Genomic DNA, 24,999 nt, shown 5'->3' on the forward strand with positions numbered 1-24,999 from the left:
AATAGAGGTTAACGCAAAATAAGTATAAACAAATAAAAGAAATGCATTTGGCTTTCCATAAAAACTTTTTTTATTTTTTGGTCCAAAGGAAGTACACAAAACATTGTTCATTATCATAGGCAATAGTTGCTGATATTATGTGATTAAAGTATTAAAAATATTTATGAGGGATAAAGATTGAAATTGAACAAGGATCGAGTCTAGAAATCACTGGCTTTCAAATATTTTTCTTTTTCATTTTTGGTTGACACGATTAAAATACACATATTCCAGGATTTTAATTAGCATGAACATTGTTGCTTTTGATCCTTTCGTATAAAATTGTCATATAAAAGATTCAGGAAAGAAACTATAATATATAGCACACTCAATTGCACGTATATTAAATTGGATTGATTTTGTATAGTTCTTATTTCATAAAGAAAAATGAAAAAAAAAATCCAAAATTGGATTGATTTTGATGGTGAGGGTGATTTTCGTGTAAACAGCAAGCACTTTAATTTTCAAACCACTTTTTTACCTTCTTTTTCTACAAAGAAATCGTTATATGAGAATGAGGGCAAATATTACAAAAGTTAGGATTTAAATCTTAAATTTGTTAGATACTGTCATGTAAAGATAGTTGCATACTGAGCTAAATTTCTTTTAAGCATTTTTAAAATACTTGATTTTAGCTAAGTATTTTTGCATGTTTAATGCAAAGGTAATTGATGCAACAGCTAGCTTTTTTATTTACAGAGTGTTAATCTTATAACCATTATGCTTGATAATTTGCAACCTTCAGGGCCATATATAAATATATATAGCAAAAGACAGTGAATTCCAATCTAATATCAATAATCATTTAAAAAAAACCCAACATTCCACACTCATTTTAATCAATCGATCCTTAAGTCACTTTATTTTTATTGTTATTGAGTTGAGAAGATTTCGAAATTTGATAATTTTTTTTTAGTGCACAACCTTAATTGTAACGGCTTAAGGGGGCTTGAGCAAGCTCTCCAAAGATTGAGTCCTTACCTGAGCCCACTTAAGCCTGCCCCAACCCACCTTTTTTGTAATTTTTAATTAAATGTGATTAACTTTTTTAAGAAAAATCTGGCGTTGGTCCATAAAAAATTAAATATTGAAATCTGACCTAGTTTTAGCACGAATTAATTCACCTAAAACATGGATTTTAGTAATGTATTGTCTATAGCACATGAACACAATTTTACGTCACGTGGTATTTTTTAAAATTTTTTATAAATATATTTTTGATATGTTATAAATATTTTTTTAAAAAATTATTTTTTAGAAGTGTGTCTCATTTTTTTTTCAAGATTTAAAATTTATTTTTGATGAGATTCATTTGACACAAAGATATGCCATACGTTTTTATTATTTTTCTTTTTTATATATTTAATAAATATTTTTTAGATTTTAAATTTTGTTTGTCTCACAAACTTGATACTTATATATATAATTATTTTCTTTCTTTTTAAAATTTTTTTCAATTTTCTATTTAAATTTCTTCCTTTTTTTTTCTTTTTTTTTTAAATATTTAAATTTTTAAAGTGTTTTAACTTTTTTATGTGGATCTCATTCGATATTTTGGATTAAAAAATTATTTTTATTATTTTTGGTTTTTTTATTTTATTTTATAATTTTTTAAAAAATAATATTAAAAAAAACTCATCAATGCTGTTGTTGAGTGCCAACTCGATTTTTTCATTTTTCATTTTTATTTTTTGCTTTTTTGTTATTCTTATTTAAGTTTTTCTTTTTTCTTTTTTATTAGATAATTTTATTGAAAAAGCTAACAATTGTATACACGTAACACTTGATTTCAGTTTTATTGTTTTTACGATATTTTTTGTTTATATTTTTAATCACTAAGGTATATTCATGACACTCAATTTCATTTTTTTTTGTTTTTTATTCTTTTAATAATATAATTTACAATAAAATAAATCATTAAATAAATTTTTAAAAAAATATATTAATGGATGTATAAATAACAAAACAACGAGCATTCAATGGGTTTTGATTCTTCTGGATTTGATAAGTGTATTTTTTTTTTTACTAGAGATCCAATCAATATTTTTTTCATAAAATCAAGATCAATAGAAGATATGTTTATCATCTAACCTTAACTATATATACTAAATATATTTTTAATTAATTATTTAATTATATATATGTGTATATTATATTAATAAAAATATTATTTAATATTTTACTTTAACAAAAATATTATATTTATGCATAAATAAGATTTAATCTGTCAATCTATCTATCAATTTAATAAATTTAACTTATTTTTACTTTTGTTTGACCCTCATTTAAGGTCCAACATATTATCTTTTTTTTTCCAATTCTTTTGTAATTTTTTAAATTTTATTAAATTAGATAAATTTTATTAAAAAACCCATGTAAGTGTTCATGGCACTCAATTTGCCTTTTGTATTTCATTTTTTTAATTTTTTTAATTAAATTAATTTTGTAATAAAAAAACTAATGATTGAAAATAACAAAACAATTCATATATGATAAGTCCTACTCAATTACAATGTTTAAATAGTATTTCAATGAGCTTTTTTTATATTTTTTATTTTTAATATTTTTTCTTTCTTTCTCTTTTTTATTAAAATAATTTTGTGAAAAAATCTCAATACGTGACATTTCATTTTAATTTTTTTTTAATATTTTTTAATTAAATAAATTTTGTAAAGAAAGATTTTAATTGATACAAATATAAAAATAATCTATATTCAACGAATTTTGATTTATCTTTATTTGTTAAGTTATAAATTTTTTTAAATCGATATTGACTTGAGATAGATCAAGTTTTTTTTTTTTTTTAAATAAATGAGTTCGAGTTGTAAGTGTATTTATAGTATTTTTTAACCCATTTTGAAATATATATATATAAAAGTATATATTTTATTATTTATTTAATTTTATACATATAGGCCATATTTGGTATATATGATTATAATTATGATAAGATATTATAAATAATATTATGAATAAGATTAGATTAAATAATATCATCATATCTTATATTTGATATGTATAAGGATTAAAATAAAATTATTTATTTATTGATCAAAATTATTTTTTTTAAAGTTTATACTATTTAAATTATTAATGTAATTTTTAAACGTATAATAGAACATGTAAATTTAATCTTATTGATTAAAAATAATCATCTACATTTTGAGAGGATTGAATTATTATATATCAAGAGGATATAATCATCATTGTAATCATATATCTTTCAATTAGATATAAATCAAATATAATACGTAATAATTATCATATTATTTTATTAATCATTTTATATATCAAATATGACTATAAATATATTATATTAATAAAATTATTTTTTATCTTAATTTAAGAAATTAATATTCTAAACTTAATATGAGATGTTAATGTATCATCCTTTGTGAACATTTTTTTGAGTTTTTATTTGTTTTTGGTATTTATTTTTTTATTGAATAAATTTTATAAAAAAATGGCGAAATAAGATACTCATATATTATTTCCGTTTGTTTTTTTAATTAGATAAATTTTATCTTTATTTTTTTAATTAAATAAATTTTGAAAAAAAATCATTAATACAGATGACAAAAACAAGTTTTGTTCGACTCACCGCAAGGCGGGAACATTTTTCTATTAAGACAGAGCAGTCAGTGAATTTTTTCAGTTTGCAAATGCAAATGGGCAGCTTAGGGTTTCGTTCTCCCCAATTCTCCGAGGTAAAAACTTCTCCTTTTTTCCTTCAATTTATTTCTTAGGAATATAAAAAATAAAAATTCCTCCTTTAATTATATCTGCTTTTTATGATGATTCATAACCGGCAATTTTGAATTTAAAAAAAAAAAGTTGTTGTAATAATAGGAATTGGCTTGGCTTCCGGCTTGTCTTCAACGAATCACGGACACCTCAGTGGAGCCCAAAAGCCCTTCTCACCAACAATTTAAGGTTTTTTTTTTCTTTTTTTTTAATTATGATTAATTTTTACAAATTTTAACAATTAGTACTTATTATTATTTTTTATAGTTTTTTTTTTTTCCTGGAAGAAGATAGTTGTATTTTGATTGGTTGAAATTTGAAATTCTTATGCATAGAATTTGATGAAATTATTTTTAATTTTTTATTATTTTTAATTAGGAGTTTTCATGTATACAAGGAGAAGATTCGGAGTTGTTGTGGAAGGAAGAAAGTCGATGTAGTAGTTTTCGGTTATTCTTGTCCGGAGAAGACAATTCGCCGATTAGTTCTTTTCTATCTTCCAATGGTGTAAGTTGTTCTATTTATGCTATATGGAATTAGCACGGAAAATAAGGAGTTTGACTTCCAGAAGGAATTTTATCGGAGATAAACTATTTCTGTGAAATTTTTGTCCGTTTGACTAGCAAAAGGAATTTTTAACTAATAACTGTTGCTCATGAGATGTATTTGCATTTGATGTTAAAGTTTGTTAGTTGCATTGAATTCTATGAATGGAATGTTGCCTAAACAGAATTTGTTATGAGACATAGGTGCTTCATTTTCATCTACATCTCTCATCAGATGGTGATTCACAGTATTACCAAAGTCAACTTTTAAGTACATCTACTGCTCAGCATGGCTCTGATAAAGTTCTGCAATTACGGCATGTTGAAATTTCAGCTGGAAGGGGAGAAAATACTGACCAAATAAAAACGAAAAATAATGCTGGTGGGGTAAATGCCTTGCCTATGACTTCCATTCCAAGAGCTGCCGAGAATGTTGGTCCACAATCATCAAATCATGTCAAGCTTTCCAGTGAGCGTTCTGTAGAAAAAGTCACCGTCAGAAACCTCAAAAGTACTGATATTAAAGATGCAGTCGAACTCTCTATTGCTGCATCAGAAGCACTAGTGATACATGAATTAGTGAAGAGTGAGTCAGCTTTAGAAGCTTTCCCTACAGCAGCAGTACTTGAAGCTGCACTTCAGGTTAAGCAAGCACGCTTGGATAGCTCAGAAGATGCATTTGATTGCCCAACCGAGAAAAGTGATGAGATAGACTTTCTTTCGGACTTGGATGATTTAACCATGGCTGATGCATTTGAAGATGTAGGACTATCTTTCAATGGCTTTGATGATCAGCATGCCTGTGGTTCAGATGTATCTCTAGTTAAAGATACTCCTATGTCTGAAAATTGTTTTGGGTGTGAGAATAGAACCGAAAATGCAGGACATTTTTCTCTTCAGAATAAACCTTCTAATAATCCAACTTCTGGCTTAAAGAACTCTGGTTTTCCTAACAATTCTGATCCAATGTTGCATAAGTTGTTCCTGGAGAGTTCACATGTTTCAGAAACTGTGCAGGTAAAAGACATAAAAATCTTATCTTCTATTGACTTCCCCATGCTACTCTCTATAAAGAAGGAAAGCAGATATGCATAAAGATTTTCTTTCCCCAAATACTTAGTGGTTAAATTTAGTAAAGATGGAACCCTAGGATTTTTAGATACTGGAGTGACTTTCTAGCATCTTACTTAGGGATGACTAGTTCTATTACACTTACAGAGAGTTGGCTTTTCGATGGTGGATGCTTCTATTCAACCTCAGGCTGATTTCAATTGTTCTGATTTATGGAATGTGGAGAATGCTGGTGAGAAAGTCTATTTTGTACCCTATTTTCACCTTTTTTTCTTCTAAACAAATAACTACCTATGTTTAAGTCCATTCTATTTCCTCTGTTTATCTGCAGCAGGGGAAAGTAATACAAGTACGTACATTGCTAATGGTTTCAGAAGTCGTTGGTTCGGTGGTTGGACAGGGAAGGTATGTGCTTCATTTTATTTTATTGATGTTTGAATCTCGCTGGCACCCTTTTGTCCTTTAGATTGATTTTTAGTTTGTATATGCTGTCTTATAAATGCCAAATTTTCTGGTGTAATAGAGAGGGGGAACACAGGATTTTAACTCAGATCACATTTTGGAGGATATAATTGTAGCCACTGTATTTTTTCTGCATGGTAATTTATCAAAAATGAGTATTCTTGTTTTTTGGTAGTATTCTCCTATCAGATTCAAAATTGCAGGCCATCTACAGAGTGAGAACTTTTTTTTTTTGGGGGGGGGGGGAGGGGGGAAGGGGGCTGGGGAAGTGAAAATGATACTTAATCAGAATTTAAGAATCAGGAGCTTCAGAAAAATATGTAGCGTCTTTGGTTAGAAGGAGCAAATAGATAATGTCATAAAAATGTGGTTAATGAGATGATTTGACAATGTTTTATGTGCCCAATATGCAATGTAACTTTGCTGTTGCATGTCTAGCATTCATCAATCTTTAAATGAGTCAAGTTATGGAGATATTAGATGCTTTGAATTTCTTTAATTTTCCAAACATTATACATACTGCTAATGCTTGCTCTGCTCATGTTAACTGGCTTTATAAACATGTCATATGCTTTTTCTGCACTTTTTGTAGATACTACTTTTGGTAGTTTTGCTTTATTTAATTTTTGAGGTTTTATTCACAGCATTTTCTGCTTAAGTTGGTAGTGTACTTGTTATTGTAGTTACTGTTTCTCTTTTATTGGCAAATGTGTTGTCTGAAATTATTTTACTCGAGTCAGGTTATCTCTCAATATTTGCATCACATACACGTATTTTAACTTGGCATTGTGATATTTCTCCCCTTTTAACATTTTAAAATTTCCTAATTTTTGGTGTTCCTTTTTTCTTTTTTCTTTTTCTATCTTAAGCAGGAAGCTGATCCTGTACAGCTGAAACCAAAAATAAAAAATATCCCAAAGTGTTTTGCTGCTGAGACTAGTTTCTTCTCTGAATCTGCAGATCTTGCACCTGATGAAAACTCTTTTATCTTGAAGTGTGAAAAAAATAGATATGAGATAGCCTCAGATAAAAGTGTACTCTTTGAGGGTTTATCTGATAAAGTTGATGAGGGCATTATGGCTTCTCAAGAAGTTAGGTCCTCTAATCTATCCGTGGTGGATCCTCTTTGTTCCATTGTTCCTTGCAGTATTTCTTCAGAAAGTGCTGGTGCCACATTGGGTCAGAAAGGAAAAACTGGAGAGGCTACTGCTGGAAACTGCTTTGGCTCATCAGCAGGGCTTGGGAATGAGAGTGTGCATGTTGAATCTATCCATGAGACCAGGCAAGCTCCGCCCACATTTGGTGGTGAATGTTCTGCAGCAAAAGTTCGAAGGCTGTTGACCTCACTTAAAACATATAGTAAAGTATTGCATGAACGTGATTCTATTTTGGGAAGTGAAATACTTTGTCTTAATCAATCAACCCCTTTCCACTTGGGAGACAACAACAACCGAATTAGATTTTCTGATAAAAGAAATTCTGATATGTCCTTGGCTGTAGGCTCCATACCTGAGTGTACTATTGGTCGAGATATTGAAGTAAATAGGCATACTACCCTTGTGGATAATCCAGATGGAGAAACTATGAATGACAAGAAGAATTATGACGAACATGCAAAAGATAGGGCCGACTTGCAGCACCAGCCTTCCAGGGGAAGAAGCTCACCTCTTATTGTACCAAAAAGGATGCGCCAGCGACTTCAGGCTGCCAGAGTTTTGGATTGTGGTTCACTTAGAAAGGCAAAAGCAGAACACGCTGTTGCACAAGATGTCTCAGTTGCTCTTAACTCAGGCAGCAGTCTTCAGTGGATAGAATCTGTGTGCAATAATCCCTTTGATATGCAAGTACCATCTAGAAAAAGAGTTCATTTCTCAGAAATTGAAGTCAATCTTCACCAAAACGAGGACCTCGCCAAGCGACAATCGTTGCACCAAAAATGTAATACTTCTATTTGATAATAAACATAGCATTTCCTTACCCTTTGTGGATTTCTTGATCTTGAAATATGATTTTTTTAAATATAGGCTCTGCTTCAAGACCTAGCAAAACATTTAAACAAATTCAAGATAGTAAATGGTTTTCCACAATGCACTTCAGGGATCAGAAGAGTTCGATGTTTCAGGGTATAAAGTTTCTGCTTACAGGATTTTCGAGTCGGAAGGAGAAGGAATTTCAGGGACTGATATGGAAATATGGTGGTATTGTTCTGGTTGATATTCCATCTCCTTCAAACAAGGGAAAGAGATGTTCAAGGAATAAGTTCCTGCAGCTTCCTATTGTTCTATGCCCAAAGAAGGTTGGTTGTTAAGCTTTAATTTCTTTTCCTGATCCCTTAAGTTATTCCTTTATGTTTACTTGTTTCAACAAGGATTGAGCTGGTATAATTTCTGATAACTGATATCCTGCCGTGGTTTGGATTGTTTCTGACACATTTATATGGGAATTGGAGGTCAGAGACTTTCTAAGTGTAGATATCTAATAAAATATATTGATGTAAACATGATGATCCAGAAGCATTGATGAGTAAACTGGTTTTCATGGGTCTAAAGCATCCTGCCACTGCCACTCTTAATCAATTGCCAAAATCTAGTATCTAATCTGCTTTATTCCTTGTTTAAGAAAGTTAAACACTTCTTTTTATGAAAGAAATTTAGTATGGCAGTACTATCTCTCAGAAAGTACAAACATCAAAATTTTCTTTTTATGTTGGATAAGATGCTTGTAATAATTTCCAATTAATGCAAGGGCAAAGGGTACAGCTAAAGTTTTCATTCAACCTCAACAGTTAGTCACCTTGGACATTTTTTTTTAGGTTTTAAGGAAATCAATCAAGAAAGAAGAATTGAGTATGACATCTGAGGAAGCATTCGTGTGGTAAAAAAGGGAAAATAGAAAGACTACCAAAACTCAAGATACATGTTGCTAGGGCACAAGGTTTAAAACCGTGGAACTTGCAGTAAGTTGGAAATGAGTTGTGGAAAAAACTGAGTAAACTTCTCTGTAGAATTATACAAGCACCATATGTTTATATACATCTAACTAGAGGGTAAAATAGAAAACTAAATCTTCCTAAAATTGATCCCTATAATTAAGGGATTGTCTATCCTAATTTTCTGTCCTTAATTCCAGGGATACAAACGCTTAATTTTAGGGATACAAATATATATACAGATTACAATCAGCCGGTAAATTAGGTGTTTTCCATTCCCATCTTGGAAATAATTTCCTAAAATGTTACACTGTTGAGATCTTTAGTCAACACATCTGTAAGTTAACCCTTGGTTGATACATATGGTATGCAAATCAACCCATTGTCTAGTTTTTCCTTTGTGAAGTGCCGGTCTACTGCAATGTGTTTTGTTTTGTCATGTTGCATAGGATTTTGTGCAATGCTTATTGTCAACTTGTTATCGCAGTAGAGTTTCATTGGTCCATCCCACTTGATCTTCAAGTTTTCTAGGATAATCTTTAACTTCAGTAGTTCACAAATTCCTTTAGCCATTGCTTTAAATTCTGCTTCAACACTTGATCTTGCCACCACATTATGTTTTTTACTCCTCCAAGTTACAAGATTACCACCTAGGAAACTGTAGTAGCCTAAGGTAGATATTTTATCAGTTATCGAACTTGCATAATCAGCATCTATATATGCTTCTAATATCGACCTCGAATTTCTTTTGAACAAGATACCTCTCCCAAGATTGGCCTTCAAATAATATAGCTACAAATTACAATTGGCAGCTTCAAATAGTATAGTGGATGTTTAGTGTATTCTTTGGTTCCTTTTCTAATGGTAATAGGCAAATCATAATCCTTAGTTTTAGTTTTAGGAGATTCATGCTCATTTTGAGAAATAGAGTCAGAGATTGTAGTTACCTCATTTTCAAAGTTAGGGTCAGGTTCTTGGACTGGCACTGGTTTAGGAGTTGAAACTTTCCTTCTTGAGTACACCTGTAATTACTTCATAGAATCAAGAATAGTATTATCTTTAGTCACAGATTCTGTGTTTGGAATGGGTTCATACTTAGATTCAGTGTTTGACTTGGACTCAGAAGAAATAGGTTTAGACTTAAAAGAATTAATGGGTGAAACTATTTTGGAGGAAACAAGTCAAGCAAAAAGAAGTCTTTATCCTTATCTTCCGTGAATGAAGTCTCTTCCTGAAGATAAGGTTGAGTAAAAACTGGTTTACTTTCTTTAAAAGTGGTTTCTGCAAACACAGAATTTTTTGGTAAGAGGATGATAGCATTTATACCCTTTCTGAGTTGATGAATACCCCACAAATATACACCTAATTGCTCTAGGATCCAACTTCCCCTTATTATGACTGTGAACATGAACAAATGATGTACTACCAAATATCCTAGGTGTGAGGTTGTTTGTGGTATTAAACTTGAGATAGAATTTTGAGAGTAGTTCCATTGGAGTTTTAAATCCCAAAACCCTTGAAAGTAACTTATTTATAATGTGTGGCTATGAGAATAGCTTCCCCCAATAGGATTTGGGTACATTTGCTTGAAAAGTAAGGCTCGGGTTTTGGTTAGTAAATGGTTATTTTTCCTTTTTGCCTTTCCATTCTGCTGTGGAGTATTAACATAAGATGACTCATGGATATTTTCCTTTTTTTGGAAATAAGTAGATAGAATCTGGTTGAAATAGTCTCTTGCATTATTAAACCTAAATCTCTTGATTTTCATTCCAAATTGATTTTGGATCATGTTTTGGAAGCTTAAAAACACACTATTCACATATGATTTGGATTTAAGTAAAAATATCCAAGAGACCTTGGTACAATCATCTATGAAAGAAACAAACCACCTTGCACTAGAAATATTAGGAATTGTAGAGAGATCCCATATGTCCACTATAAATGAAGTAAAAAAGGAGTAGAACTTCTTTTGTTACTAATTGGAAAAGACACGTCTATCCTTTGCAAGTTCACAAGCATCACAATAAAAATTTTCAACATTTAATCCTTTGAACAAAGAAGGAAACATGTTTTTCAAAGTTCCAAAAGAAGGATGTCCAAGAGGAAAATGATAAAGCCAAATATTGTCTTTATTGGGAGATTTTTCAGAAAGAAATGACAAAGGTAAACTATTCTTGATGTTATTTGCGTTGTTAGAGGTCTTAAGATTGTATAGTCCATCCTTCTCTTTAGCAATTCCAATTCTCTTCCCCCAACCCTGGGCCTGAAATTCACAATAGAAGGGATAAAAAATCACATTGCAATTCATATCTCTAGTAAGTTTTTGTATAGATATCAAATTAATAGACAATCTAGGAACATGAAGAACATTTTTAAGAACAAATGAGGGATTAATTTGAAGATCTCCTAATCTTGCCATTGTAGTAAGTGAACCATTTGCAACAACAATTTTCTTATTTCTAGGACACAAGGTATATGTACTACACTTTTGTGAAGATGTGTCATATGGCCTGTGGCTCCTGAGTTAATTACCTAAGAACTTTTAATAGACTTATTCGAGACATTTAATCCATGAGAATTAGAGACTTTACTTGAACTAAAGACCTTACCTGCATGTGTCAATGAACATACACTAGTTGTCTTTTCAAGGGTTCCCGATAGGCTTTTCATTTTCTCAATCTCTTTTCTATCCAACTCTCTTTGTTCCTGAGACTTCTCTTGGTTTGACTCCATTGCAGTCATGTGAGCTTGCCCTTGATTTCTTGGTTGTCCTCCTTTATAACCACATTCTTTGCTTGAAGTTGAAGGTTTTCCATTTAGTTTCCAACAACAATCTCTGGTGTGCCTTGGCTTTTTGCAATAGGTGCACCAAAGATTGTCACGACTTGAGGTTTTAGCCAAATCACCCTTCCTCTTCTCACTGACTGGTAATTGTTCCAAGTTTTGGTTTTTCCCACCATTAGACATCATAGCAGATCCTTCTACATGCAGGCTGTCAAGCATCACTCCTCTTCTGCTCTAACAATGGAGATCACCTCATTTAAAGAAGGCAGATCCTCTTTTCCCAAAATTTGGACCTTGACTTGATCAAACTCAACATTAAGTCCAGCAAGAAAATCATAGACTCGATATTTTTCAATAAATTTCTTCAAAGTTGTTGCATCTTCACTACACTTCATTTCTATGCACCGGTAGTGGTCCATCTCTTGCCAAAGATTTTTTAGAAGAATTGCATACTCTGTGATTGACTTATTCCCTTGTTTGAGAGCTACAGTCTTGATCTTTATGTCATAGACTTGAGCGGCATCCCTAACTTTGGAATAGGTTTGCCGAATTGAGTCCCAAATGTCTTTGGCCGTGGACAAAAACATGCAAGTGTCACTAATATTTGGTGTCATAGAATTCCACAGCCATGACATAAACATGGAATCCTTTTCATCCCAAGCCTCAAATTTTGCATTTCTTCTCTTAGGACCAGTACCAAGAAGATGGCTCAATTTTCCTTTCTCGCATAGAAAGGTTTGAACCAACTAAGACCACTTCAAGTGGTTCCTTTCGTTCAATCTGTATACAGCTTGGATATTTTGTAGTTCTCCTGTGGTTTGACTAGTTGTCACTTCCTCATATCGGGTAGTAGCAGCAGATTCTGCTATCTTTGACGTGGTTATCTTTCTCGGGATTGAAACAAATCTTGATAGTAAAGGTTTAACCAAGGACGATTCTAGGCAATGCAGACCAAAAAGGAAAAAATAAGACTATGAAAGAAAGGAAAAAATAAGACTATGAAAGACTTAACAAGATTTGGTTATGAAGGCTTGAAATAGAATTCAGCAATGAAGGTTGAAAAAATTTTCTTCCTAAGAAGAGCCTAAAGCTCTGATACCATATAGAAAAAAATGAGAGTATATAGAAAACTTCTCTGTAGAATTATACATGCACTATAGGTTTATATATAACTAAGTAAAGGGTAAAACAAAAAACTAAATCTTCCTAAAATTGATCCCTATAATTAAGGGATTGTCTATTCTAATTTTTTGTCCTTAATTCTAGGGATACAAATATATACAGATTACAACCTGTTGGTAAACTAGGTGTTTTCCCACATGAGTGCATGTAAGGATTAGATCTAATTAAATAAGAACTGAACGTTGCGCATAACATGTTATACTGGTCCTATTTTGATTCAGTTGCAGGCCAACAAGAATGTTGACAGAAAGTGTCATTGTTCCAAATTGGGATGACCCAGAAGCTGCAAAATGCCACTCTATGAGAGCTTTCTTGGGATGTTGTTGTCAATTATCCTAGAGCTATGACAGTTTGTGCCAAGTTGTCTGATGAGGCCAAAAACCTGAAATCACAAGGTCAGAGATAGGTTAGAAGCAAAGGCTGGAGGTATTTTCGGCATTTGTGCTCGACGTTAAAGTCAATGCTTGGGAAGAGAGAGGAGAGAAATCTTAAGAAGAGAAAGGAAATTGAATGAATATACCTAGTGTGAGGGGGGCTTTTTATACTTGTAGGGTGAAAGTGTTGGGCCCAAATGACCCGAGCTCCAAAAGTTGGGTCTAGGGTTGACAATGCTGGCCCGACTTGACTTGGCAAGTGGAAGTCCAATTTAGGGGTGATGAGTTAGCGTGCTCATGTGCCTTCAGGTGGAAGGTTGGCTGGCCGTGTTGACTTGGACCCTGAGATTTCAAGTCAGCTCACCACGTCAGCTTGGGTCGAAATGACAATTACCTTTGCTTTGTTGATGAGTCACCCTCTAAGGGAAAAAGTCCAAAATGCCCTTATGACCACAAAATGCCTCTAACAATGACAATGTGCAGTTCTTGACCCATGCTATATCAGTGCTGCAAATGTTTCAAAAGATAACCTAACTATTTACCAAACTTTCAACCTTTTATACAAAATTGGGTAGTTTAACCACATTGTTGTTTCTTTCAAAAGTGTGCTTTACCAATGCTAAGACCTATAGTGCCTTTCTCCAAAAGATCAAAGATTTGATTTTGTTTTTAATCCCTAAAAAGATGTTAAGATCCTGGTGACATAGTGGTTTTTGAAGATAATGAATCTCTTTTATCTGTTAATTTCATCACTCTTTATTTATTTATTTATTTTTGGTTATTAATATTACAATATTTCTTTTGATCTGTTTCTCATCACTACTAAGTGAGCTAGTGATATGAACTTATAATGTTTAATTTGACAATTAAATTATTATAAGTTCATTCTTCATGATCTTGTTGTGATTAGGCATTTTAAATATGACAGAATTCCTTCTTTTTTCTGTCCCAGCTACAAACTACCAAGTTCTTGTATGCATGTGCGGTGAATTCATTAATTCTAAAAGATAAGTGGCTTTCTGATTCAATTGCAGCTGGTACAGCACTATCACCTGGAAAGTAAGTTCTTTAATATCTTAGTTTTACATGCCACTGGATTTGTTAATCTTAGGTTTGGTTTTATGTTAAAATACCAGAATTTCATTACTGCAATGGCCTTTTACAAATGTTAGCTTCATTTGCTAGTATATCGCTTAAACTGGAATCACAAGAATCTGAATTAAAAAAATAATTATAAATGGTTTGAGAATATATTTTAGGGGTATACTGTTTCACAAGCTACAATAGACATGTTAGAGTCTAATATATTATTTCTTGCCGATGTTATTGTTTGGGCATGTTCCTTGTCTTAACACTCAAACATATTTCAGGAAGGATGGTTCCTATGTATGTTTATGAATTAATTTCTGAACCATTGTTCTTGTCACTGTTATTGCGCTATTATTGTGATCATTATTTAATGCAAAGAGGTAAGGAAAACAAAGGAGGGTTATTTTTGTTTGTTTTGTATAGGGAAAAGTAAATTTAACTTTATTCAACTTGAGTTGATTCAAAAACAAAACAACAGAAATGTGAATAACTTAAAATTTGTAGCAACCCAGACCAAATCCAAAGTGATTGAATCAAATTTGATCACTCTTTAGCAGGAAAATTGAGGGGCTAGCTGGATAGTTATTTCTTTGTACTTCCCTTCTAGTAAATGCTTCTTTAGATTATCAAATTAAAATTCAGTTAAGTTCCAGAGAAAATGCTTCCAAAAGGGAAAAATGTTTGTGATAGTTTCATCACTAGTTTGTTATTTTGAATACACACAAATATAAATTGGAATGATCCCTAATAGGAAAGGAATGATTCAAAGTAAAACTTTAATGTTGCATTTTGTAGTCTCTAATCATGCCCTTTTCTAGTAACCACCATCACATCTCCTTTTTATTTGTAAGGATATTTATATATGTTCATTCCTCTGTATTGTTTCTTTTGAAAACTTTATTTTATTTTATTTTATTTTATTTTATTTTATTTTTTTGCAGATACATGGTTCTATTGAATCAGAATCAGCCAGACACTAGATTTACAAGAATTGGGAAGCCTGTTTGTCATGATAACAATCTATATATTTTTGATGGAGTTGGAATTATGCTTCATGGGAAGCAGCATTTCTGCACCAAATTTGCTAAAGTAATCCAGGTAAATTGTATTTTCAATTTCAGGTACTTCAATTAGTGTTATACTTCATGCTTTTATTTGATTGTTCTGATTATCTTTTTTGCTAAGGACATTATTGCCGTGACTGACTCACATTAGCTCTGCTCTTGCAAGATTGTATGCCACTTGTTGATTCTTTAGAGTGTTGGCATGTAAAAGAATTGCTTCAAACACCTCTGGTCTTTTTGATCGAAGCATGTCCATGTTAAAAGAATGATTCATATTTACTAGCATTATTAGTTTTTAATGATTCTCTTGCTAGATTACGTGCTCTTCATTGGTTCTTTAGAAAGGGCCAGGGACATGCATATAAAACAGCTCTTCAAATACCTCTGATCCCCTGGCAAGAGCATATTCATATTTGAAGAATGATACTATGTAGTTTACAATTATTTTCAGTTTTTACACCTGCAAGGCATTTTATGTGTTCATATAGGAGGGTCAAATTACAGTGTATGTAAAATTTGTTCTATTCATGTATCTGTGATCCAACTATTACTTGGTTAATCAATTTCTTTTCTTCCTCTTCGTACAAAAAAAGTAAAAAATAAAAATAAAAACTCTGTGTTCCATTCCTGCAGATCAGACATAATTGTTGACACCTTTTATAAATTTAATTGTTTCATGACTGTCTTATTGTTAGTTCAGCTAAAGCTGAAATTATGTTCCATTTTAATGGTTGGCAATTTGTATCAGCTACTCCAAAATGGTTGCGCTCAAGTATAGATATACTAAGAAATAGATGTGAATAATTTGCACAGCCTATTTCAAACATAAATATGGATTGAGAATCTGAGATAACAATAGAGTTGGTTTCAGTTAATGCGGCAGTTTTCTAGTCTTATTTGGATCCTTCAAATTTTGGTTAATTTAAGTTCAAGAACTGGGGCATCTTCAATAAATGAGAAACTATTAAATAATGCTGTAGCCAAAAAATTTTTAGGCACAAATGGTATCTGTTTCTTTGGGGTTTGGGTTCTCTTTAACAAGGCTACTTTTAAAGATTTCAATTGAATTTGATCACATTGGTGTGCCATATTCCTATGATTCTATCATCGTTATGCTACTGCTATTACTTAAATCTACATTCTATAACTGAAAGCCATTCAAAGTTCAGCTAGTTCCAAAAGCCGCTTTATATTTTATGTGAATACCATGTAATAGTAATCTGAGTGCTGAAAAGCTTGTTCCAACTGTGAATTCTTTGCTACCTGTGCTGCTGCCGAGCTTCTAGGACAATGCTTTGTTATTGGTTTTGTTGTAATCAATTTTGACACATCTTTTTTCCTTGCATTTTTATTGTCAAAATAGTCTTACATTATTATCATTTTCTTTTTGGGTTGGATAGCATGGAGGTGGGCGCGTGTTCAAAACTCTAATGTGGTTAGCTCAAAATCTCGATACTGAAAAAATATCTTTGGCAGTTATTGTTTCTGAGGAGGAGAATAGGGCTTCTCGTCACCTAAGGCACTGTGCTTCTGAGAGAAATATACCCATGATGGTCAGTGCTTTTTTGCCTCTTCCATCTTCATTGTAAATTTATAATCGTGTGTATGAGTGTCTGTGAATCTGGGAAGCAAAAGGGGGGTGGAGTAGGTGTTGAATTTATGGACTGATTCAAAGATTATATTAAGTTCTCACAAGGCACCACCTTTTGCAAAAAGATGTTCAGCTATCCCAGTCCACTCCTCCCCCTCCTTTCTCCCCTCTTTTAATTTTCTGTTTTACACCTTTGTAAATGGAGCCATCTATTTATTGCAGCCAAGTAGCTGGATTGTGAGGAGCTTGTACTCAGGGAAGCTCCTTCCTTTTGTTGAAAAGAAGCATACCACTTTGCATGCTGTCATGGGTGCTGAATTTTCGGTCTCTGATACTTGGAGTCAAGAAATTTGAACTATGCTTGAGGTAAGTTTGAAAGTACAATAATCATTCATTGGTTCAAGAGTCTGTATTCTGAATCAGATTCGAATAATTTGAGTTGTATATCTCACAGCATTTACCCTTTTTCCAGGGGTTCAGTTTGCCAAAAAAAAAAAAATGGAAAAGCATATTGAGTCAAAGGACAGCTTTTCCAGTTGAGTATGGTTTCCATGGAATGGAAGGAGAGGTAACTAATGGTTCATTTTCTTTTCCCCTTGGATGGCCATATTTCTCTCCCTAGGTCGGTAACTACCAACTTGAGGTTCATAAAATAATAGATGTAAATTACATATCTCCTCCAATTAGTTTTTACATTGAGAATATACTATCTGCTTGCACCTTAAAAGTATGTTTTTACCCTTCTGATTTGGAATATTTTAGAAATATTAAGGTGAAAGTGTATCTTTGTTATAACCTGTTGTAATGTGCCTAGATTATATTGATAAAGACCAAGGCAACAGAATTTGTGAATAGGTGAGTATAAAACAATAGAGATAACAATCTAATTAATTTTAGAACAGTATTTATGATAAAATGCATTAGAACTAGCTTAAAAGTAACCGTTTCATCCTTAGATGAATTGGTCTCGGGCTGATGTTATGTTTTCTCAATCTCTCTAGGTTGCTGTGAGACTTGATTTAATCAGTGCTAAGAACATGAAATGCACATGCATGATGACTGCAGCCGCCAACACTCTAATACAGTTAAATATTTGGATTACCGAGTACCGATTTCAATTGCTGAGCTGGGACAGCAGAGTAGCTTCAGTGGATATGGCCTCATGTATTCAAACCTAGTTGAAGTTGGGAAAACAGATGGTTTGGATATGGCAAGAGCGCCTGTTGCATCCTTTGATAAGAGGAGTTATAACTTTCGGAGAAGCTGCCAGAGAAGTCCTTGATTGCTTATATTGGGCTGTTTGTTATCAAATTGCTCTCTGCTGTGGTTATGCTGGAAAGTTAGTGTGAGCTGGTTCTCTCATTTACTCTGTCTATCTAGCTGTAAAGAATATGACAGGTATTGTTAAGAATTTGTGTTGACCTACATTGTTGATCGCGTTTTTATTTGTGAAGCAAATGCTGTATGCAGCAGTTCCCATTATGTACAATTTGGTTAATTTATAAGTGCTTTTATGATCGAATTTGGGTTTTGATGATCGAACTTGTTCTCTAACATGCTTAGTTCACATCTCACAAAGATAATATTCCTTTGAACCAAATACCTCTGAGTGCAAACTACTTGTGCAAAAATAGAATATTGCAGATGAATTTGTCACTAGGAAATCTGAATCAAATTCTACAAAAGGCTGATCAAACCTGAGCTGAGCAACAACAGCATGTATTAACTAGAGTGTACAAGCCACTAGTGTTTTAACTGCTACTATATAAAAGAATTTCTTGCGTAACAAACATAAATTATTGTGAATCTTTCACTTTCCACTTCCCTTTCCATCATTCTTCTAATCAGTGATTTCAGCACTGATATTATCTGTTTCTGCCCACTTTGATGCTGTAAAAACTTCCTACACCCTGTTCTTGGCTTCAGCTCGAGGCATATCCATGTCCATCCATCCTCGGTGGGGAGTGTTCATGACCAAGGAAGGGAACTTCAGCGTCACTTGGTGTAACAGATTGTGGGAAACAATGGATCTGTGACTGACTTGAGCTCTGGTTCAGTTGTCCTGTCACTTTGATGACATTTGGCTTAGAGTTGGCTGGTGTGGGGGCAGCAGGAAAATCTCGAACATTAATCTCCATCTTATTGAAGGTGAGATTTGCAATAGTTCGATCAATGGTGTTGGTCTCTGATTCAGTTGTTCCCTTTTTTGCAGACCTGAATATCAAAATTATCTTCCGATCAAGAACACATTTGAATTGTCAAAACATGGACAAGAACAGCAGAACAAGAAAATTTTAACTGCAAAACATTTTTAGAATAGCGTTGAAAACCAATGATATTATATGTTATTGTCATGATGTCATCAATCATCAAATTTGAATGTGTAAAATAAATATTAAACAGATTCATAAGGTTCAAGAGGGGAAACCAGTCTGAACTATAGATTGTTTCCATTATCAGACTCTTCGGAAGTTACTAGTATGATAGAGAAAGTTCTAAGAGCTGTTTCTGGAAGACGATGCAATTTCATGGAGCAATGCATAGCCCCAAAGACAGGATAATTTGGGCTAAAATAAGCAGACCCTAATCATTTTGGCTTTAATTTGTAGGAAAGCAACATTATAAGTAACACTTTCAAGACTAGAAAACAATAGAAGTGAGTCAAATGTAAGAAAAGTAGAGAGTAAAAGTGCTGCAAATTGTAGTAAAAGTTAACCTCATTTTCTCCTCAGAGATTGTCCACTTTGGAGAATGATTTCCCACACGGACGTTTCCATGTTGGTTGAGTGCTACAGGATTCTGTTTTGAGTTCTTGGCCAGACGGTAGAATGCATCTCGAAAGCAAATTCTAGTCTTATCAGACAACTGAACAAATTGAAATACAGAATTTTTAATAAGCAGTTACTCTTACTTTTTCATTGTGAACAAAAGCACTTATTTTATTTTAGTCGTTCACCTGAGCCATCACCATTTCAAGCTCCAGCAAAACAGATTCTTCGAGCGATATTTCCTCGGAGATAAATCCATTTGCACTTTTCTCTTGGGGAGGGACCCAGATTTTGGTAAGAGATGCCTTGTGCAAATATTACATTGATTAGTTAATTTTATAACCTCAGAAACTACTTTAAATTTTCACAATATAAGCATACGGTGATGCAATGTATGTATGGCAGATAACCACAGAGGAGCTTAGAAACCAAGTATCCGACTGATTCATCAAAGCAGCATTGGATTCCTTGAAGGAGTTTAACCTCACAAAACTTCTTCCAAGAAGAAAGAATCCAAACTGCAATTGGACTAAGAAAGCATATCCCACCATAAAGGACTGCAACAATCTGATAATAAGCATTTGGGTTGTATGCAGTGTTCTTGAATTATAAAAAATAACTTAATAATATTAAGATAGTTCACGCTTCCCAAAACATGTTCATTGTTTGAAATACTTTAACAATCTTAACTTACATCAGTTAGAAGATAATCAGCAGGCAACCTCCTACCCCGATATTCAGAAGAAAAGCCAAATAAATTGTGAAGATCTTCACTCCCAGGTAGATCTTCCAGTAGGGAATTCCTGCAACTTGGAGAAACCAGAACAAGTGAAGACTGGAAAACAAGAGAGCGCTAACATTTGAGCTGAAAAGTAAAACATCCAAATGGCAGGGCAAATTTAAACATCCCATGGAATACTGAAAGGTTAAACTTTGTTATTAAAAAAAAAAAAAAAACTTTAATGTACAAAAGAAGGATAAAAGAGGTCATCAAAGAAAACAGGCAACATCACCACAAGTGATCACTCAAGATCACCTACAAGAGATGTAAGCTTCTCTTTGTTATAACCATTGGTGATGGTGGCTGCCAACTTCAATGATTAATCTTTGATAGAATATATTGACCAAACCTTTTGCACCCTTCAATTTCCATGGGATGTCTGAGCATGCTGTTATTCCACATAACAAACTAAAGCATTCTCAAAACTACTTAATTTCCTACAGGCAAAAAATATTAAACAAAAAAAAAAAAAAAAGAAAACATGTATCTTAATGCCATAAGGTATGCACGTACAAGAATATGTCATCCATTTGCTCGAATCTGGCAAAATCATCAAGCTGGTAATCTGGCTGGGGACGTGAAAACGTAGTCTGATTGAGAGACTCATCTGACAATCCTCCACATATACTTGAACAGCAAGATGGATCCTTGACATTGGTTGATGATTCGATTTCAGCATCATTACATAATTTACCATTGAACCTCAGTCCTTCATGAGTAAAATTTGCATCTGTAATGAAGCATTTGTTAAATGACTCAAAATGTCCAGGAGCAGTTAATCCCCATTCTGACCAACTTTCTGGTGAAGGAAGCCCATCTACTAATTGTTGACCCATGGGGACAACAAGATCCTCCGTTCCATCACCAAAATACCACTCCATGTGCTTTGATCTGAGCAGCATAACAAGATGTTACAAAAGAAGCAAAAAAAAACAAAAAGAAAAGAAAAGAAAAACAAAATCTAAAGAAAAATCCAGAAAGGAAATTCAGAAAAGGTTATATAACTTTCCCCTTAAATTTCATGTTTTGTTCCTTGCCCTGAAAATTAAAAAGAACTCTCAAAGATGACATCAATATATTTGGCTTAAAAAACAACACCAACATATTCTTACATGAAAAAGTGAGAGATCCCCCATAAGTAGGTCTTCCAAATGCCAAACTCAAAATATAAAATCAAGCCTCCCCCAACAAAATAATAATAATAATAATAATAAAAAACTGAAGACTCATTTTGAATACTAGCAGACTTAAATCTCAGTAACAAGGGAGCTTTAATTATTGCTACATAATTAAATCCTTCAATATTTTCAATTTAGCTAAACAAATTGTTCTTCAAGCTTCCACCACTTAATTCAACTAGGCCAAAAGTTCAATTTTTCTCAGTACAAAAACAGCTTTAATACTCTCCAACACCAAATAATTAACTGTAAATCAAAGATATAAGCTTGATGATATAATCATACTCTTCTATACTTTTCCGTCACAAGCAAACAAAATCATGAATCAAAAGAAACTTTGAGACCAAAAAGTTATCAAGATAAACTCAAGTCCTTATCTATAACAAGTATATACGTACTGAAAACTTCAAAATTTTCCAACAAAGCTGAACCGAAAATCCTTATTTTAATAAGTACCCTCTAATATGTTCAAAATTTTACCACGAACTAAAATTCTTATTTCGAATTATTTAGTACAGAAAAGTTCAAAAATTTCCAATAAAAATGAGCTAAACTCCTTATTTTTAGTACATACCTTCTAAAAGAATTTCCAACCAAGATGAACCATGGTTTTTTTTTTTTTTAAATACACTAAAAACGTTTCAAAAATTTCCAGTAAAGATTAACTAAAGTTCTTATGCAGATAAAGATTACATACACGACAAAAAAAGTTTCCAATCTTTTCCCACAAACATACATTTAAAAAATTAGAAACATATCAGTCAATCAAACAGAAGAAAAAATATAAAGGAAACAAACCTTGTAGTGAGTTAGCTAAGAAGATGAAGACAACCCAGTTCCCGATTCACAAAAAGAAAGCAGTCTAGACGCAGAAAAGAGGTTCTAATTGGATTTAGAAGCTAAGCATCTGTTTTTTATTTTAGCTTTTAGAAAACAGAGGCGGCTGGGGTATTTGCAGCCTTTCATTTCATTTGTTTTCTAATACTACCAAAGGTTTTTCTTTTTTTTTTTTCTTCTTCGTAAATTTTAGCAAACAAGTTGCAATGAAAGAGAAATGTAGATTGATAAGAAGAAAAGAAAAGATTTACATTTTTGCTTACAAGAAAGGCGAAAGCCAAGCTGGTGTAAATTTGTGGCTGAGAATTGTTGGAATGGATTAGTGGTTGAGGTTTCTCCATCTAAAACTGCATTCTCATTGGTCCACGTGCAAAGAATAAATTCCAACTTCTAATTTCCAATCAGATTTGTTGATTCATGCCATTGAAACGTGGCTATTTTGGTCTTTTGGGACATGAGACGTAGTAAGCTAAGGAAGACATCATGTATCAGTCTATCAGAGAAGTTGAATAGATTTTGAAACGATGACACGTGGCAACAAGCCCACGCAGTTTTAAACACGGGGCAGAAAGCAGGAAAAGGACAGAACGACTGTATCAAAGGCAAAAATGGAAATGTGAAAGGAATGGGACTAAGAACATTTGCTCGGCTCGACCTCCACTAGATGTCATAAGATGAGAGCCACATGATTCAGGGCATGCAGTACTATTTCCTTTTAGCATTTTTTTTCTCTCTCACAATATTTTTGTTCATTATGTTTCAATAATGATTGGAGTTTTATCTTTTCTTTTATCTTTTTTTTTTTTTTCATCCCTACACTTTTGCAAGTAAAGCTGAACTATATGTATTCATTTGACCAGATGGATATCTGTAAAAATATTATTAAAAAAATCGATCTTATTCGTCCATTAAAATTCGTTTGATTCATTAATGTTAAATGTTATTAAAATACTTGAAATATTTAGATTACAACTTTAACACTTATATATTTTTTAAAATTAAAATTAAATAAAAATACTTTTATTAGTAATAATATTCGGATTAAACCTAAACTTAAAAATTTTATCCAAAGTTTTGGTTAAGTCAAATCAGATCCGTGGGTTTTGACGGATGGCTCGACCAATCATCCATGGACAAGTCTAATACGCCTATTGAATAAGTCCTTCGTCCTTTTCTTCAGGAAGTTGGAAGTTAGTTATTTATGTTCTTATTAATTATTAACTTGTTATTATGTGTAGAAGTGCATTTGCACATAATGTAGGTTGCATTTATTTAGGCTTTTAATATTTAGTTGTTGCATTTATTTAATAGTTAGTTGCTATGTTTCTGTTGCTAATATGCCTATTTAAAGGTTATTGGTTAGTGAATAAAACTGCAAAAAAATTAGTATTTTCCTGCTTTTTGTTTACTGTCGTTCATAGTAGTTCTTTGTTTCTTTTAAAAGCTTACTTTTTGACAGTGGCATTACAGTTAGGTGAGAATTTTTTTAGAGTCAAAAGTGAGAACATAGCAGCAAGCTTGTTCTAATTTTTCCTTGCAGCAGCAGTAGCAAACAATGGCCTCCGATAATTTTGTGCAACTAGCAATTCCATGTTTTGATGGTCACTGTGGCCATTGGTGCATGTTAATGGAGAACTTCTTGAGGTCCAAAGAGTATTGGTAGGTGGTTGATTTTAGTGTAGCAGAACAGTAGCTGGTGTTAAATTGACTGATGCATAAAAGGCAGATTTAGAGGCGTTTAAGTTAAAAGATTCGAAGGGAAAGAACTATCTTTTCCAGCAATTGATCACTCTATCTTGGAAACAATTCTTTCTAAGGACACGTCCAAACAGATACGGGACTCTATGAAGAAGAAATAACAAGGGACAACAAAATTAAGAAGGTAGCAGCTTCAAGCATTTCGTTCGGAATTCGAAACGCTTCGGATGAAACTGGGAGAGTTTGTTTCTGATTTTTTCTCAAGAACAATGTCGATTATCAACAAAATACGTGTTCATGGCGGGAAGATGGAGGACGTGACTGTTGTTGAGAAAATTCTTCTTTCCATGACGCTGAAATTCAATTATACGGCTTGCTCCATCGAAGAATCAAAGAACCTTAATAATTTTTCGATTGATGAATTACAAGGTTCATTGCTGGTCCAGGAGCAAAAAATAAATCAGCAGGAGAAACAGGAGCAAGCATTGGAGGCTTCAACTGACAACCAATTTTCTCCAACAAGTACAGCAGATAGAGGACGAGGCAGAGGAAAAGGAAACAAGGATCGCAATAAAAACCAACAACAAAAATCTGATGATAATCAATCTTATGATTATCAAGGAAAAGGAAGAGGAAGAGGTCTAGGCGGTCACCATTCAACAAATTACAAGTCAAGGTCAGTAGACAAGTCCAATGTTGAATGCTATCGATATCATAGGTATGGCCTTTATCAATCTGAATGTTGCACTAATTTGTCTAAAGAACGTGGTGAAAAGTGTAATTTTGTAGAGAAGGAAGAAGAAGTGTCTTTGTTAATTGTTGGTCATGCCAAGGAGGAGACCCATCAGAATTTGTCGTATTGA

At 32.8% G+C, this 24,999-nt stretch overlaps 3 protein-coding genes across 14 annotated transcripts; 2 read left to right on the top strand and 1 right to left on the bottom strand.

The window, feature by feature from the left end:
- The first annotated feature begins 3,606 nt into the window (after window positions 1–3,606).
- On the top strand, window positions 3,607–18,416 carry LOC111295636 (uncharacterized). 10 transcript variants are annotated; one of them, XM_089743465.1, is made up of 14 exons: window positions 3,607–3,746; window positions 3,889–3,972; window positions 4,162–4,290; window positions 4,533–5,345; window positions 5,547–5,631; window positions 5,734–5,804; window positions 6,734–7,799; window positions 7,886–8,157; window positions 14,083–14,189; window positions 15,161–15,317; window positions 16,760–16,836; window positions 17,097–17,240; window positions 17,347–17,442; window positions 17,876–18,416. In XM_089743465.1, exons 1-11 carry the CDS (start codon window positions 3,612–3,614, stop codon window positions 16,799–16,801), a joined length of 2,961 nt encoding a protein of 986 aa, XP_089599591.1. In that variant the 5' UTR covers window positions 3,607–3,611; the 3' UTR covers window positions 16,802–16,836; window positions 17,097–17,240; window positions 17,347–17,442; window positions 17,876–18,416. The 10 variants fall into 10 exon arrangements, with proteins under 10 accessions (XP_089599591.1, XP_089599590.1, XP_089599589.1 ...); XM_089743463.1 differs by having other exon boundaries at window positions 3,608–3,746; window positions 16,684–16,836; window positions 17,347–17,496; XM_022889205.2 differs by having other exon boundaries at window positions 3,608–3,746; window positions 16,684–16,836.
- A 64-nt stretch (window positions 18,417–18,480) lies between these two features.
- LOC111295638 (protein LNK3-like) lies at window positions 18,481–22,710 on the bottom strand. Of its 3 annotated transcripts, none has more exons than XM_022889212.2 (6): window positions 22,400–22,710; window positions 20,937–21,314; window positions 20,337–20,445; window positions 19,831–19,947; window positions 19,591–19,739; window positions 18,481–19,088 (listed from the first exon to the last, which is right to left on the bottom strand). In XM_022889212.2, exons 2-6 carry the CDS (start codon window positions 21,302–21,304, stop codon window positions 18,797–18,799), a joined length of 1,035 nt encoding a protein of 344 aa, XP_022744947.2. In that variant the 5' UTR covers window positions 21,305–21,314; window positions 22,400–22,710; the 3' UTR covers window positions 18,481–18,796. The 3 variants fall into 3 exon arrangements, with proteins under 3 accessions (XP_022744947.2, XP_089599594.1, XP_022744945.2); XM_089743468.1 differs by having other exon boundaries at window positions 20,937–21,461; window positions 22,400–22,646; XM_022889210.2 differs by having other exon boundaries at window positions 20,337–20,451; window positions 22,400–22,636.
- A 1,695-nt stretch (window positions 22,711–24,405) lies between these two features.
- Window positions 24,406–24,999, top strand: LOC149515025 (uncharacterized). The gene has a single exon (XM_089742962.1). It carries the CDS (start codon window positions 24,406–24,408, stop codon window positions 24,997–24,999), a length of 594 nt encoding a protein of 197 aa, XP_089599088.1.

This window comes from Durio zibethinus, chromosome 14 (genome assembly GCF_047325235.1).
Source record: "Durio zibethinus cultivar Kanyao isolate XHJ-2024 chromosome 14, ASM4732523v1, whole genome shotgun sequence".
Classification (NCBI taxonomy): domain Eukaryota; kingdom Viridiplantae; phylum Streptophyta; class Magnoliopsida; order Malvales; family Malvaceae; genus Durio; species Durio zibethinus.